The sequence below is a fragment of the Sciurus carolinensis genome, unplaced genomic scaffold, assembly GCF_902686445.1.
Source record: "Sciurus carolinensis unplaced genomic scaffold, mSciCar1.2, whole genome shotgun sequence".
In the NCBI taxonomy this organism is placed as follows: Eukaryota; Metazoa; Chordata; class Mammalia; order Rodentia; family Sciuridae; genus Sciurus; species Sciurus carolinensis.
The window spans coordinates 68,393-83,636 of NW_025920347.1; the positions used below are offsets into that span (position 1 = coordinate 68,393).

The following is a 15,244-nucleotide window of genomic DNA, read 5'->3' on the forward strand; positions in this document are numbered from 1 at the left end:
GGGAATCAAACCCAGGGCTTCACACATGCTAGGCAAGTGCTCTGCTACTGAGCTATGTCCCAGCACCTGCTTTCTTTTTCTAAAGTGAAAGTCTTGCTTTGTTGCCCAGGCTGAACCTAAAACCCTGGGATCAAGACACCCACCTGCCTCAGGCTTGCAGGTAGCTCGGAGGTGCACATACACTGTGCCTGACTGTACTGTATTACCTTAGCATTTCATAGAATCTGCTTGTAGTGTCTTCAAAGCATAATAAGAGTCATGTGACACAGACTCGATGCTCAGCCCGCTTCTGTGAACAAGAAATGAATAACCCTCTTGCACACTCCTTTTTTTCTACCTTGATGTGTGAGTGCTGTTTTTGAAAGTAGATTTTGTGTGATTCAGAAACTTTTGCATGAGTGTTGAAATATTCTTGAAGATGTATGCTATTGGATTGCAAAATGTTGGTCCTTGAAAGTATGCAGTAGCCAGCAACCTGGGAGATGACACTTCAATCTTTAAGAAAACCCTTGGCCCATGAGTTGGGTTTCACCAGCAGCTGTCAGGCAGTTGTGTACTCTTCCCCTGCACAGGCTTTGAGACTTTTGCATTTTAGCTTAAAAGAGACAAATAGAACGTTGGATTGTTATTTGCTGATGCTTGAAGTTTGGCTCCCACTTTATGGGGGATCTGATTTTGCATCTTTTCTCTTTCAGTTCAACTTGTAATACCTTGGGTTGATATCCAGAAATTGGAAAGGACAGCCAACGTCTTTGTGGCGGACACCATCTGGATCACCACACAGAATAAGGAGCGTGACTCCTCCATGTTTCTGATTCTGTATGTGGTCTTGAAGATCATGGAGCAGCTGGTAGATGTGATTCTGCGGAGGCTGCTGGATAATGAGGTCTGGAGCCAGATGTGCAGGAGCCAAGCCAGATCACCAAGAGGTAGAGCTTCAGTCCCATGGTGTCCCTCAGCTGCTTGACCTTTTCGTGTGCTTTGCTTAGCACCTTTTGGTTGTGAGGTCTTCGCTGTGTCCCTGGGCATTGGTTCGAGGGCCTGTGTGCATAGCAAACCCCATGAATGCTCAAGTTTCTTTCATAAAATGGCATGGTATTTGTATAGAAACCTTTTTTTGGTTTTCTGGTGGTGCTGGGGTTGAACCCAGGTCCTTATGCATGCGAGACCAGGGCTCTACCACCGAGCTACACCAAGTCCTCATCTTTTCATCTTAAATCACATGGTAAAAAATGTTTTCAGGGCAGCTGAACTGATTTCGATACCTTTGTCATCAATAGAGTAAGTCAGTATTTTGTATAATTTGGTCCATGGTGACACCAGTCATGGAGACTGTCAGGCTAGTTGCTTGCAGTGTCACTAAGGAATTCAGCTTTATCATCTGAAGTTCAAACCCAGTGTTTGAGTTGGAATTTGATTTCAGCTTTGCAGATCATAACTGGGTAAATAACCACAGCTCTCATGTCAAGGTGAACCGTTATGAAAGATCCTATGAGAGACCACAGAGTACTGTCCTGGATTCAATTTTTGACATACTTACAGAATCAGGACTGATCAAATACTACTAGTCATTAAACAGGGTTTTTTTTTTCTTTACTTTGAAATTTATATAACACAGACCTCCCCATTTTCAGGCATGCAGTTCAGTGGCATTAAGTATGTTCACACTGATACATGACCATCCTCACTGCCCATTCCAGAATTCTTCTGACTTGATTAAACTAAAAGTCTACCTACTAGACACTATCACCCTGTTCAACCTTGCCTCACAACCGCCATTCTGCTGTCTCTGTGGAATCAGCTGGATCCCTCACGTAAGTAGACAACACTCAATGTTTTGCTTTGGGCTTATTTCGCTTAATATAATGTCGTCAAGGTTCATCTCTGTCACAGCATGTGTCAGAATGACCTTTCTTTTCAGGGCTGAATCATAATCCATCATATGTACATACCCCACTGTGTTTATCCACTCGTCTGTCCATGCACGCTTATTTTGCTTTCACCTTCTGGCTATTGTGAACAATGCTGTCGTGAACTGGGCACACTAATTTCTCTGACACCTGCTTCCGATTCTATTGAGTATTTTTACCCAGAAATGGAATAGCCAAATCATATAATCCTATGTTTAATCTTAAAAACAGCTTTAATCTTTTACTTCAAAATTGTTTATCTGTTTTAACATTCCTGTATTTTTTTTTTCGATTGACATTTCTTTAAAATATCCAAGGAGATGAGTAAACCATAGCTATAATGCCTTTGCTCATGAGGCAGTTTAGTACCTCAGCATCTGAAACTCTTGTTTTGTAACCGAATTTTGGAGCAGTTTTTATTTAGATTTTTTAATTAGGGATGCTCAACTGCTAAAGTTTACATAGATCTTATAAAATCTGAAAAACTCTGAAAATTGAAACTCTTCTGGTCCCAAGCATTTTGAATAAGGCCGACTCAACCTGTAGTGAATTCATTCAAAACCATGAGGTCTAGTGTTCAGTGCTAATACAAGGAGTCATTTTGAAAACAGCAGATCTCTTCCTCCTTAAGACATGCTCTTTCTTCTCACTGTCTGGTGGGGGTGCATCTTTCTCAGTGGTGGTCCTTGAACAGCAGCATTTTTGGGGTTTTCATGTATTCAGAATGACTTCCCGTCCCTTCCAGCTGTGTGCATGTAGTTCAAACTGGTCACATGTTGCCACAAAAGACACACAAAAAAAATGCTCTTTATAGGTTTCCTTTTTTCTTTGTTCCCAAATTCAACTCCATGTGGTGTTGGGTCACCTCTGATGTGTGATAGTTCTTTTGGAAGATGGATGGCGCTTATCTCTTCCTTACGAAAGAGACTCTTGGGGCTCTGATCATTGTTTTTGTTTCCTGGTCCCTAAATCCTTTTATCTAGCAGGCTGAAGAATTTCATGTGGGATTGGCACCTGTAGTCACTTGCTCTGCAGCAGCACCCCGGAACTTTCTGCTCCTTCTCTCACTGGCTCAGAGCTCCTGAGCCAACCTCTCTGGCCTCTGGTTTCCACCATTCTACTCTCAGCATGTTGACAGCAAAATTTTTAGAGTTAAATGTAAGTGTGTTGGGCATTGTTGACTCTCAGGGACCTTGTGATCCCCTTGAGGGACCTCACCTTCCATTCTTGCACTATGTGAACTTCTTTTTCTTTGTTCTTTGTAGATATACTTGACCGTCACATGTACTTTGACATGTCCTACATCCATGGAGTACAGCTTCCCTTCTTGTGGTTGTACAAGATGTGGAGCTACACCAGGCATATATTCCTATACGAATGTAGGAAATTATGTGTGATTCAGTGTGTGTACTTGGCACTGTGCACTTGCCTTTCCCTGGCTCCCTGGTACTCCTCTGGAGAAAAGTCAGGCTCCTTTTCGGTTATTCACATCTGAACAGTTAAGACTTTCAATGGGTAGTTGAGGTTTTACAATATTCACAGGACCACACAATCATCACTACAGCCACGGAACCTTTTATTACCCTCCCAAGAAGCCTCACATTAATGAGCAGCCACTCCTTATTTCTGCCTGTCAGCCTCCTGTGCGGACATTTCATGTAAATGAAACTGGCACCTTGTGGTCTTTGTGTCTGGCTTCTTTCACTCAGCCTGAGGTTTCCAGCTCTGTCCATGCACACTTTCTGTTGATGGCTGAGTACTATCTACCCTGCTTGAGGGCATGTGCCACATTTGCTGTGTCCATTGATCAACTGGTGGACATGGGGTAGTTTCCACCTTGGACTATGAATCTGCTGCTGTGTTTGTGTGCCAGTTAGTGGACGACAGTGCTCAAGTGTGTTGGGTGCATTCACCTGGGAGGGAATGTCTGGGTAAACACTAGGTCCACTTTCAACGTTTGAGGGCTTCTGGCTGTTTGCCAAGGTGAGAGTGTCAGTTGGCCTCCACGAGCAGCGTGCAAGGGCTCCACCTTCCCCATGTCTCACCGATGCTCACCCCGCTTATCATCTAACTTCTCCACACATGGCCTTTGCTGCCATTTTTGGAGTACTGAGTTATTCAAACCAGGATCTAATACTTATTTGAGTTCATGAGTTTATGAATTTCTTGCTGGTGGGGACAGCGGGCTCTGCTCCTTGCACTTGGTTGGAAGGGCAACTGAATGTCTGGATGGAACATGGGGCTCACAGGCTCTGGAGGAGCATGACTTTTTTTTATTTCAGTCACTAAACTATCACGTTGTGCCAGCAAGTTCAAAAGTGTTTTCTTTTCAATCTCATGTCTGTTGATCTTTCCATATCTTGAACTCCCCCCACCTCTCACCAGGGACCTTGAAACCCAAGCACAGAAGGAGCTGTTTTGAATCTTTTTCAGGCTACCGAGAAACAGAAGCTGCACACTGTGATGGACTGCTCCTCTGGACGCCCTTCAGTCGGTTCCACACCGCAGGACGCATGTTTTCCTCTGACAGCTCCACCTGCTTTGCCAGCATAGAAGATGGCTGCTACAATGTTGTCCTTCTGCTCAGAGAGGTACACCCTGCCTCTCCCCTCTGCTTGACCTGCCATGCACACTTTGATGCACCATTTCATCTTTTAACCCATGTGGTTGAGTCCATTTTCTGCTACTACAACAAAATCTGTGATGCCAGGTTTACTTATTAACCAAAAAAAGGAAGAAAAGGCTTAATTAACTCCCAGTCCTGAGGCTCAAGAACATGGTGTTGGGTGAGCACCAGTGAGGGTGTTGTGGTGGACAGTGCCCCCATGGCAGGAGCATGAGTAGATGGAAACATCATGTCTGAAGACAGGAAGCCAGAGAATGGGGAAGGACCATTCTTTGTAACAATCCTTGTTGTGGGAATGAACCAGGTCCCATAATCCCTACTGAGGGCTATTCTTCCAGTGACCCATCCTTCCCCTACTAGACCTCACCTCTTAAGGTTCCACCACCCTTTAATGCTGCCCCATTGGGGATCAAGCTTTCAACACAAGAACTTTCGGGGGACACACTCCAACTATATCCCATCCAGAGCACCTTGGGCCATCTGATGGCCAGGCTCCCGGAGGGAAATGTGGGCTGAATTACAGCATTACCCCTTCAGCCTTCCTTTTTTCTCTTGTTGCTATGGCAACCAAAGGTTGCCTAGAAGTGATGGTAAGAACAACATACCCTAGCCCCACACTGTTGATAAAGCTGTCATTCAAAAGTACATGCCTCGCAATCCAAGCTTTTCCTACAGCTCTTTAGGAAGGGATCCTCCCCTTTTGTTGCCTAAAAAAATACAAAAAAAAAAGACAAACTGTAAAAAGCTTCACCTTTAGAAAATAGGGGTCAAATTGGCATTTATTCTCCCGTGGAACTTGTGAAAGATTTAAAAATGCCTCCTTATGTTAGGATCAGGTCCCTCCTATAACTCTGTGATTCTCTCATTGGAAACGGGAGTGTGGGCAACCTGAGTTTGCTTCTGAATGCAAGCAGCTTGGTCCTTGATCTCAGGCATCTCTGCTGAGGGGGTACCACGGCTGTTATACATCAAGACCTCTGGGGTCTCGTTTCTCGTAGCATAGGTCCTGAGCCTGATTGCTTAGAAACTCAGTGTTTTTCCTCATATGATTTCCCAGATCTATCCCCTCCTTCTCCAATAGATGTCTTCATTTTGCAAGCATTATTATCAGTGGAGCAAGAAATCGACATGATGACCTACATACCTAAAAATTGATTTTTGAATTATGCATAGCATGAAATTTACCTTGTAACCAATTTGTAAGTGGAATCCTACAGCATTGTCATTTTGTGACTTGTTTCTTCCACTACACAATGTTCTTAATGTTCATCCACCTCTTATCTGTTAGAATTCCCTTCCTTTGGAAGTCTGAGTAATATTCCATGGTAGCCTAAACCACAGTTCCCTTACCCATTCATCTGTGCATGGAAGCTTGGGTTACTTCTGCCTTTTGGTGATTGTTATTGATGCTCCCTTGCACACTTTTCAACCTTTATATCAGGTCCTTGTTGCCATTATTCCATATTAGATTAACTTGTGAGCATTTCGTGGAGGCCTGCCTTCCTTCTTTTTTGCAGTACTTACTGTGATTCAAATCTTTTTATTAGTGCCTTGCAATTATACATAACAGTGGGATTCATTGTTCATATTGGGACATGTACAGAGCGTAATTAGTCAGTTCCATTCTCCGGCACCTCCCCTTCATGTGCCGTCTTTTGCATCAGGTAGTGAGCATGGAGAAGATGGAGGACACCAGTCTGCTGCCCAGCCCCATCCTCATTAGCATCAGGAGCAAGATGGCCTTCCAGTTCATCGAGCTCAAGGATAGAGAGACCTTGGAAGAGACCCTGCTTGAGAGACTGAAGCAGGTCCACGCCAACCATCCTGTGCACTATGACACCTCAACCAATGACAAGGACATGGTAGGAGGCTGCAGTATGGTGGCTTTCTGTGACGTGACAGTCCCCCTCTCACCACCTCTGTGTCAGTGGGCTCCAGAGGGCATGTGTAGGAAGGGACCCCCGTGGGTGTGAACACACAATGTGCTAGAGATGATTTGGCCTCCAGTAGTTGGGGGTGTGAGTCCTGTGTCACCTCTGATGAGCTGGGTGTTTCCAGTGGGCATTGAATGCGATAGAGGGGCTGGTCGGGAATCACACCACTGCTTGTAGGGGTTGATCTGATGTCCCCCAGGTTCGGGGGGCTGGTGGTGTGCTCCCTGGGTGGGTGTGGAGCAGACACGCCTCTCCACATCCAGAGGGATTGTCAGGCACCCCCACCTTCCTCACAGGCTGGGTGCTGCCACACTCCAAGGTTGCCGGGGTTGATGCCCTTTGGAACAGACAAAACCTGCTGAGAGATCCTCCCTCATTCTTAGGGTTGGATGACGGCAGAAAAGGACTTGGGTCTGCCAGAGCCTCACCTTCTAGAACTTTCATTGACATATACTTTTAAAAACACATTTTAAACTAATATATAATAATGTTGCATATTTTCCTCTTACTTTTTTTATTTTCTTTTGAGGGCTGGACACACATCACCTGTTTTGTACTTGACAAGCAGGTGCAGTGATCACAAGTTTGGGGATCTTGAAATGGTGTCTTGTCACAGCAGCAAGGAGCGTGAAGACAAGAGCCCACCTCTGCACCCCCGACACCTGACTGTGGTCCTCCAGCCTTTGGGCAGCCAGAACCCTGACTCCCACCTGGTTGTTGAAGCTACTTCTTCCCTGGTGTGCCATGGACACTGGAGGCTGGGCAATGACCATGGAGGGTGTGGCACCTGAGCACCAGCTCCTCCACCTGGGTGGAGAGGTGGCCGTGGATCTTGGGCTGCAAGGGGTCTATTGAGGACTCAGACAGCAGAGGGGGAGCCGGCCTTTCCCCCTGTCCGTTAGCGGCTCTCGTGTCATTCCTGCTGTGTGACTTGGGCAGTGGGCGGTGCCGGCCCTGTGGGTTTTCAGGTGTCAACCAAGTGTTCCTCCCACTGGCTGGTGGCATCTGTGAGCATCTCAGTGTCAGTTTCCCGCGTGTGTGTCCTGGGACAAAGGGCTGCCTGTCCTCTAATTTTAAGAACTAAAAATATTTTTGCTACATTCATACTTTTTCTTTATATGGAAAATTTGAGGCGAATAGACTCCAATTTCGTAAGTAGACTATGTGGCAGTGAAGAGACTAGTTTTGACCTTGTCACTCCCTTGGGGACCAGGTATGGCTGCAGACCTTATTACCCCACACTCCTAAGTTACTGCAGCTCCTGCAGCATCAGTTGTTACTTTTAGTGATCCAGACTAAACCTTTCTTTTCAGATGTGATGCATGCACACACACACACACATTGGAGGTATGGGTATATATATGTGTGTGTGTGTATTCATTATGTGTGTGTGTATATATATATATATGTATGTATATATACATATTCACATTCATATGTATACATATGTATACATATATATATATAATTATTTCCTTAATCTATAATTTCCTAAGTATTGAGCATATATGTATCCTCCCATTGCTGAAGAATGCAGGTTATTAAAAGCATTTCACCATAACCAACTCAAACTCTCTGAGTGTGAGTGCTTGTATGTCTGTTGAGTGTGTGCGTGTGTGTGCCTTCATGCATGTGAGTATCATAATATCCAATATTTCATTTCTCCCATTGGAAATTGAGTCAGAAAATGCAATCTGCCATACTCCCAATACCAAAATGTCATTTTGATCAAATGAAACATTCTTTCATCTAGGGTTGAATGTTTCCGCTAGGAATTGCCAGTAAAATGAATAGATTCAAATCATGAAAGTGGATCAGAATACAGAAACATATTTTAATAACAAAACTTAAGGTCCAATTATGTATGGAATTGATGAGTAAACATTTTAGAAATCAATCTCATTAATCATCCATGATGCAATGCTTTAGCACTGCCCAGAGAGACAGGAGCAGATTCTTGTCCACAGGTTCCAGCGGTGATGTCGCACCTGAGTTGCCTCATAAGAGGGAGGTTGGGGAGGGATCCAGTCATCCTTTTCATCCTGAGGATAGGTCCTCTTTCTCAGGATGAAGTCTCTCCTGACATGTGGCTTCATCGCATAAAAGACGTTGGCATTCTTTGGAATCTTCATTTCTGGGGAGAGAGGGGTACAGGTTGGATAGGTGGCACTTGAGACATGCAGAGCAGGACACCCCAACATCTGACAGCCTCTGCCAGCAAAGGCCTGAGCCACAGACCTGAGAGCTGTCCAGATCAGCTCCAATACCACCAGACACATCCTCAACCATCTTCCCGGAGGAAAAACTAGGTCTAGGACTTCACCAGGACTAATGCCTGTTGCCTCCAAAGGCTTTGGGCTCCAGAAGATCACAGTTCATCTTGATTTTGCCAAAGCATACCCCTAGGGATTACATCTGAAATCTTACACAGATGACTCATGTGCTCAATGTTTCACCCCCAGTTCAGCAAGATTTCCTGGTGGGTTTTGGGTGAAGCACTCCATGTTGAGTGCTCTGATGTGATCATGGAATACTCAGTCAAGATGAAGAGAACACTAAGCAGTGGGAGAAAGTGGAAGAAGGTTGGGCATGGATAGAGGAAGACCTGAAGAGGGAGAGGCCCTCAGCACACATATATTTTTGCAACTGAGCTATATCCCCAGCCCTGGGGGCTCCTCTTTATCCTCATTCTTCTAGTAGTAGTCCTCGTCTTCTTCCCATCTTTCTCTCCTTCACTCTCTCAGTCTCCTTATATCCCATGAAATCACCTGGTTGGCAAGTGCTCCATAGGTTGCAGGTGCCACACCCTCTGCCATAATGTACAGTCTCAGTCCAGAACCAAATGGAATGCTATGAAACTCAGAGCCAAAGGAGGAGTCCCCTGCTAATTTATTTTACCCAAGTATTTGACAGGGAGGAAAGTATGACCAACTGAGACACCTCGTGTTAGCCATGTTCTGCCATTGTTGCTAGTCAGCTCCATGTGGACCAGGCATCCTACAAGGGAGGCCACATCCCAAATGCTGCCCTACTGAGATCAATCATTCCAAAGACCAGGAAAGAAATAACTTCACTCCCACATTTTCCTATGGTCCAGGGATGCAACAACCCCCAGTGGGTTTCAGACGGCCAGTGAGTCCCTGGTCTGAACACCTGTCTCCTGCTGCCCTCCTCTAAAAAGGGCCTGTTCTCTATTTGGGTTTGGATGGATGTACCTGTGCTATGAATTTCCGAGCCCACCAAGGTTTAGCCTTCTACTTCCGTGAACTCTACTCACTTAACAGTATTCGTGGATTCGGATATGAGAGAATGTTTCATAGGCTGGTGTTGGATGCGGTTTTCAGTGTGGACAGAAAGGGGATCATAGCTGCTTTAGGGTTTTGGTTCACAGAAAACAGCAATGGCATTAATTATAGGTCAGCTTTGTGGCATACGTGCCTAGGAAGCCCTCATCTGATTTTAGTGAGGGAAAATAACCTGGCTCTACTGATTCCATCTAGGCAAGTGGACTCAGGCAGAGAAGGCTTGGTCATTTATGCAGTGTCAGACTGTTGAGGCTGTCTCCCAGTCTGTTTTTTTTTTCACATTTAGTCCTGTTCCTGCTTGCTAGAATACTGACAATGCTGTGCACAGAGAGTGGATTTCTGGTCATGGAGAAGGCTTTCAATAGTACTGCTTCAGTCCACAAATGCACCAACTTCATCCTTAGCCCCTGTGTTCCCATCTTCCTCTGCAAACACTCCTCTCAGTGAGCCCTGGGGGCCACATGACCCCTGCAAGAATGCTTTCTTCCTCGCTCCTCAGTGATATCAGCATTGAATGCCTGTTGCTATCCAGGGTTGGACACCTGGTGGGGAGGTACACTAGCCCCTGGGGCTGATCAGAGAACCTAGAGACCTTCCCAGCAGTGCCAGTGTGGTTTTCTTTGTGCACCAGGCCCATCAGTACCTGTTTGAGTGTTCTTCTTGGTCAGATTCTACTCTTTTGGGCTACGAGTTGACCTAATTGCACTTCTTCAATATGGCTCCCCACCATCTGATTGTCCCACTTACTGTGCTGTTGGGAGATGATTTGTCCCAGTTCATAGTCTTGTGGCTTCTCCTCCATCAGGAAGTGATGTTCCAGGGCCCTGCGAATGACCGTAGGAGCCCTGTCGTTGCATGTCACCTGCATCAACGTGGGAGATAGGCCTTGAGGAAATGGGCCGTGGTGTGGCTACCCAAGAACAGTGTCAGGGACATTCAGGGGAAGTTCAGCTCTAAATACAGGGGCACAATCATTACTCACTACTCCACTACCTGAGGGTAGTCTCCTGGTAATTGCCTGGGGCCTTCCTCAGGGCTATGACACCAATCCTCCTACAAAGGTCTGCCTGGCCCTGCCATTGCCCTTTGTGGAGCCACATTTCACTCAGGGTCAAAGGACGCCACAGCCTGGGTAGAGAAACACTTTCATGCCACCACGATGGAAGGAATGGACCAGTGACCTCCTCTCTCCCAGGGCTGTTGCAGAATGCAGAGTGAATTTTGGGGTGGCCCAGGCAGAAACCCAAGAGACTTTGGTTGTGATTGCCAGGGCACAGAACACACTCAGAGGGAAGACCAATGATAGCCGTGAGAGCTCCTGGCCTCCAGAGGCTCAGTACTGCCTGGGATGGAGGAGGACACCTCACTCAGCCAGGGTGGCATGGGAATGGGCCCCTGTACAGCACCTCCCTGGAGGTGGAGTGTGCTCCATCCACATGAATATCGCTTCTACAACGAGACACTCGGCGCCCTGTTCAAGGGGTAGGAAGAATCTTGTGTTGCTCTCCTCCTCCATGTACACCAGCATTCTCCATCCCACACAGTGCAGCCTGCATCCTGCATCCTGCATTCTGTCCTTTTCTCATCTCCCACCAAGACCTGCCCCGCACTTCTGGTCTGCACACTGCCATGTAACACACAGACTCCCTCACAAATGGGGGTGGAAATGGTCATGCTCTCCCTCAACTCAGGTCAAACCCTTAACAGTGACCTCTCTCTTCTTTATTCCCATCTCTCTTTCCTGACCATTGAAAAACTCACAATTCAAGAGGGCAAGAGTGGCCCATGGTATGGGATTTGTGTTTGCTCCCTGCCCTGGGATAGCACAGGGGACACCTCTTCCACCAGGCTTACCTGGACAGTCTTGCCATCCTTTGCACTCTGGTGCTCCAGTCTGACATTTATGAGGCAGCTGTCTTTCACCTGTTTCTTGGACCGGGGCCATGAGCATCTGCCCGTTATGTATCCGATGGCCCTGGATTTCTTCATGTGTTTTGTGACCGTTGGCTTGGGCCTAACCTGTTGAGAAGAGATGTTACTGGAGGCTGGGCTGATGGTACACTCCATGGCTGAGGCCTCAGAAGTTGATTCTGACAACTGTGGTGGAAGCAATATCAGCAAAGACCAGAAACTGACGAACACCCCCACCTGTGCTCATGCAGGAGACAGCCCTGCCAGCAGGCTTACCAGGATGCGCTGTGAATCCCTCCTGGTCTGCTCCTCCAGGTGGACCTGTACGAAGCTGCTGTCTTCTGCCTGCTCGTTGTAATGAGGCAGTAGGGAACTGCTGTTGGTGACACTATTGGTACCGGAGTCCTTGCTTTCAGTGGCCTGGGGCAGTGGTCTGGCTGCCACTGAAGAGCTGCTGCTCACAGCTCGTGGTATCCTGGGAGTCACCAAAGAAGTGGACTCCAAGAACTGTGGGGGATGGAAACATCAGTAGAGCCCAGAATCTCTCAGCCACCCCCACCTGTCAGGGTGCTCTATGGGCATTCTAGAACATATGTCCAGGAGTTGAGGCTTTTTGTCACCCTGGTGGATGTGAAGGAGCACCAGGGGTAAAGAGCGAGTAAGGTAGGTTTTTACCTCCTTTGTCTTGCTGTTGGTCCACTTCCTGGTGACTCTTTTCCTGAGGACAAAATCAAAGTCCACGCGGGGATTGATGGCATAAAACACATTGCCATCAGCAGGGATCCTCAGCACTGGATAGGGTGGGGCAGAGGTTGGAAGGTGAGTGACACTCAAGGAGTACACAACAGAACATGGCCCAAGACTGACAGCCTCTGGCAGGTCAGGCTTGAGCTCTAGACCTGAGGGCCTTCCAATCTAGATAATATTGCACCTAAAGCATCCTCAGGGACTTTCCCTGAGGAAAGAGTATGCACAGGATCTAAACCAATCTACCAGCTTCCAACAGAAAGCACCCTGGACACCAGGACCTCTCTGTTCAGGTAGAACCTACCATGGAGACCATGCTGGAGTTTGCATCATGATTTGCCATCAGTCGCTCCTGTGTTGGAGCTGCAGTGATCACATACGGGGTTGAGAAAATCATGTGATGGTAGATGCTTTGACCTTGCACTGGAATAATCCAGTCATACGTGAAGACACTAATGGGAGGTGGTATAAATTGGAGGTGTGTTGGGCGTGGAAGGAGGATGTCTACAGGAAGCTTGTGCCTTCAGGAACCATTTTTTTTATTTTTTATTTTTTGAATCAGCTGATTCTTCATTTCCTCCTCATCATTCTCCTTTGCATTCAGAGTTTATTCAAGCCAAATTCAATTTAAATTTATGGGAGCACAGTGTCTCAGGCAATTAGACCTATATGTTTAAAACATCTGATGAGAAAAAGAAACATGGAGCCCAATAATACAAACGATGTTTATAATAGAGAAATCATGAAGTGGGAAGAATAACACAATTATTCTTTTTTTTTTTGAATAACTTATTATCCTTTTTTTTATAACACAATTATTCTATCAGCACCTCTTGCTCATGTAAACATTACTTAACACAAATGAAGAGGACTCCTCTGACAAACAACCAAAATAGCTTCTTGCTAACATACACTTACCCCCAAATAGTTAATTTAACAATGAAAAAGAAAGGAAACACTTGAGAAATTTTCAATTGTGATGACTTACAACAAGTCTTCATGAGATTACTAACTACTTTTGGGCAACTGATATCAGGAAGGTGAAAGGAAAATAAAATTGTACAGAGATCTTGTTTGGTAATGTACAGAAGTGAGAAATGTACAGGAGTTCATACCATCAATATAGGCTCCTTCAGAGAACTGAACAATGCATATATTCAATCTGTTTCTTGTTATATTCTTGTTCTCTTTGTGTTTCTCGATCTTGTGTTGTTGTTGTTGTTCTCTTTCTTCTACTTAATGATGTTCTTGTTCTTCATCTTCTACATCTGGGTGTGGTCTTCTTCATGTTCTTCTTCTTCATTTTTCCCTCCTTCAACTCCTTTTCCTTTATGTCCACCTACTCCTCTTCTTCTTGCTTCTCGTCCTTCCTTTATCTCTCTCTAATGCCCTTTTGCCAATCTGTGAAGTGTTCTATTGCTTCACACGTTTCTGCCAGATATGACCTCTGTCCCAAAACACCTAAATGGTGTCCATTCACACAAATGGAAAGATTGGAAGCCAGGTGCCTAAAGCAAGATTTCTTCATTCAAGAACTTTTCTCAAGTATGTGTCACTGTCCTGAAAGGCTGCCTAAATAGACAGCCAGGCATTGCTTATCTCCTCTCCCCCTCATGGATATGAAGTTTACAAAGCCTGATCAGGTCCAGGGAAGGACACTGGATAGGGAGACCCAGCAGTCCCAGGGTGAAATGATTTACACTCCCATCATTGCACTTTGTTTCTACAAATGACCCACCACACTCTGGTTATTTTTCAGGCCACAGCACTTTCTTTGGCTGCTGAGTTGTCCTGAGCCCACAGGAAGTCACTTCTCCCCACCATCGAGTGGACCCACTTACTCTTATGCTCCGACACAATCTGAAGCAGCTCAAAGTCCTCTGGATCCTCCTCATTGAGCAAGTGTTCTTGTAAGGCCCTCCGTATGACCGCGGGTGCCCTATCCTGGCAGGTCACCTGATCAGGGTTGGAGAAACTCATCAGAGAATGAGTTTTGGAGTAGCCACCCAGAGCACTGGGTGACTGGTCAGTCATTCAGGAGACAGCTTAGCTCTTAAGATAAGGGCACCATGTGTTATCATGCTACCTGGGGCCTTCGAGAGTTCATGTGGGATCTTCCTATATGCTTCTAGCCCCATCTTGGTACAACAGTCAGGTTGGCCCTGCTATGTCCTTCTGATAAAAAGGGTGCAAATACCTAACAGCCTTTCTAAAGACACACTTGGCCCAACAAGATGGGAGGAATGGTGAGTTTGCTCCTGTATCCCATCTCTGCTCTGAGAATCATGATACCTTTGTAGGTAGTCCAGGCAGGACCCTAGACCCCTTAGTTCTGACAGACAGGATATAAAACAGATTCAGCAACTAGAGTATGCTTGTGACTCTTTTATGATAGCCAGGAGACCTTTGGGCTCCATGGGCTCATTCCTTGATGTGTTGTAATGCAGTATGGACCCCACTGAGGCAATGTTTGAACAGGACTTCTCTGTCACTGGACACATGGAGAGTTAGGGCTTAAACCCCACATCCAGAAAAATTGTGCAAAGGGAGCTGCTAGCTCCCTATTTAGGTCTGTGCAAAGTATGACATATGTTTTCTTGAAAAACCCCAGTTGTCTGTGACCTGCAATAACCTAACCTCATTATGCTAAGGAGGATCCCTTCCATTCTACATATGCCTTCCAGCACACAGGAGTTATGACTGCTGCATCCTCTGCACAAACCTCCAATGGTCCAACTCACTCTAGACACCAGGCTTCAGAGTGCCGCCTGCACCCTATGCGTTCCTCTGACCTCATCTGAGCAAGCACTT

At 46.0% G+C, this 15,244-nt stretch overlaps 1 protein-coding gene and 1 pseudogene across 1 annotated transcript; one reads left to right on the forward strand and one right to left on the reverse strand.

The window, feature by feature from the left end:
* The window catches only part of LOC124975629 (TBC1 domain family member 8-like), a 30,753-nt pseudogene extending 23,492 nt beyond the window's left edge, over positions 1–7,261 (forward strand).
* Positions 7,262–8,369: 1,108 nt separating this feature from the next.
* Positions 8,370–11,771, reverse strand: LOC124975628 (ral guanine nucleotide dissociation stimulator-like). Its single transcript, XM_047538243.1, has 3 exons — positions 11,630–11,771; positions 10,523–10,637; positions 8,370–8,604 (listed from the first exon to the last, which is right to left on the reverse strand). Exons 1-3 carry the CDS (start codon positions 11,762–11,764, stop codon positions 8,396–8,398), a joined length of 459 nt encoding a protein of 152 aa, XP_047394199.1. The 5' UTR covers positions 11,765–11,771; the 3' UTR covers positions 8,370–8,395.
* Between the last annotated feature and the right edge of the window lie 3,473 nt (positions 11,772–15,244).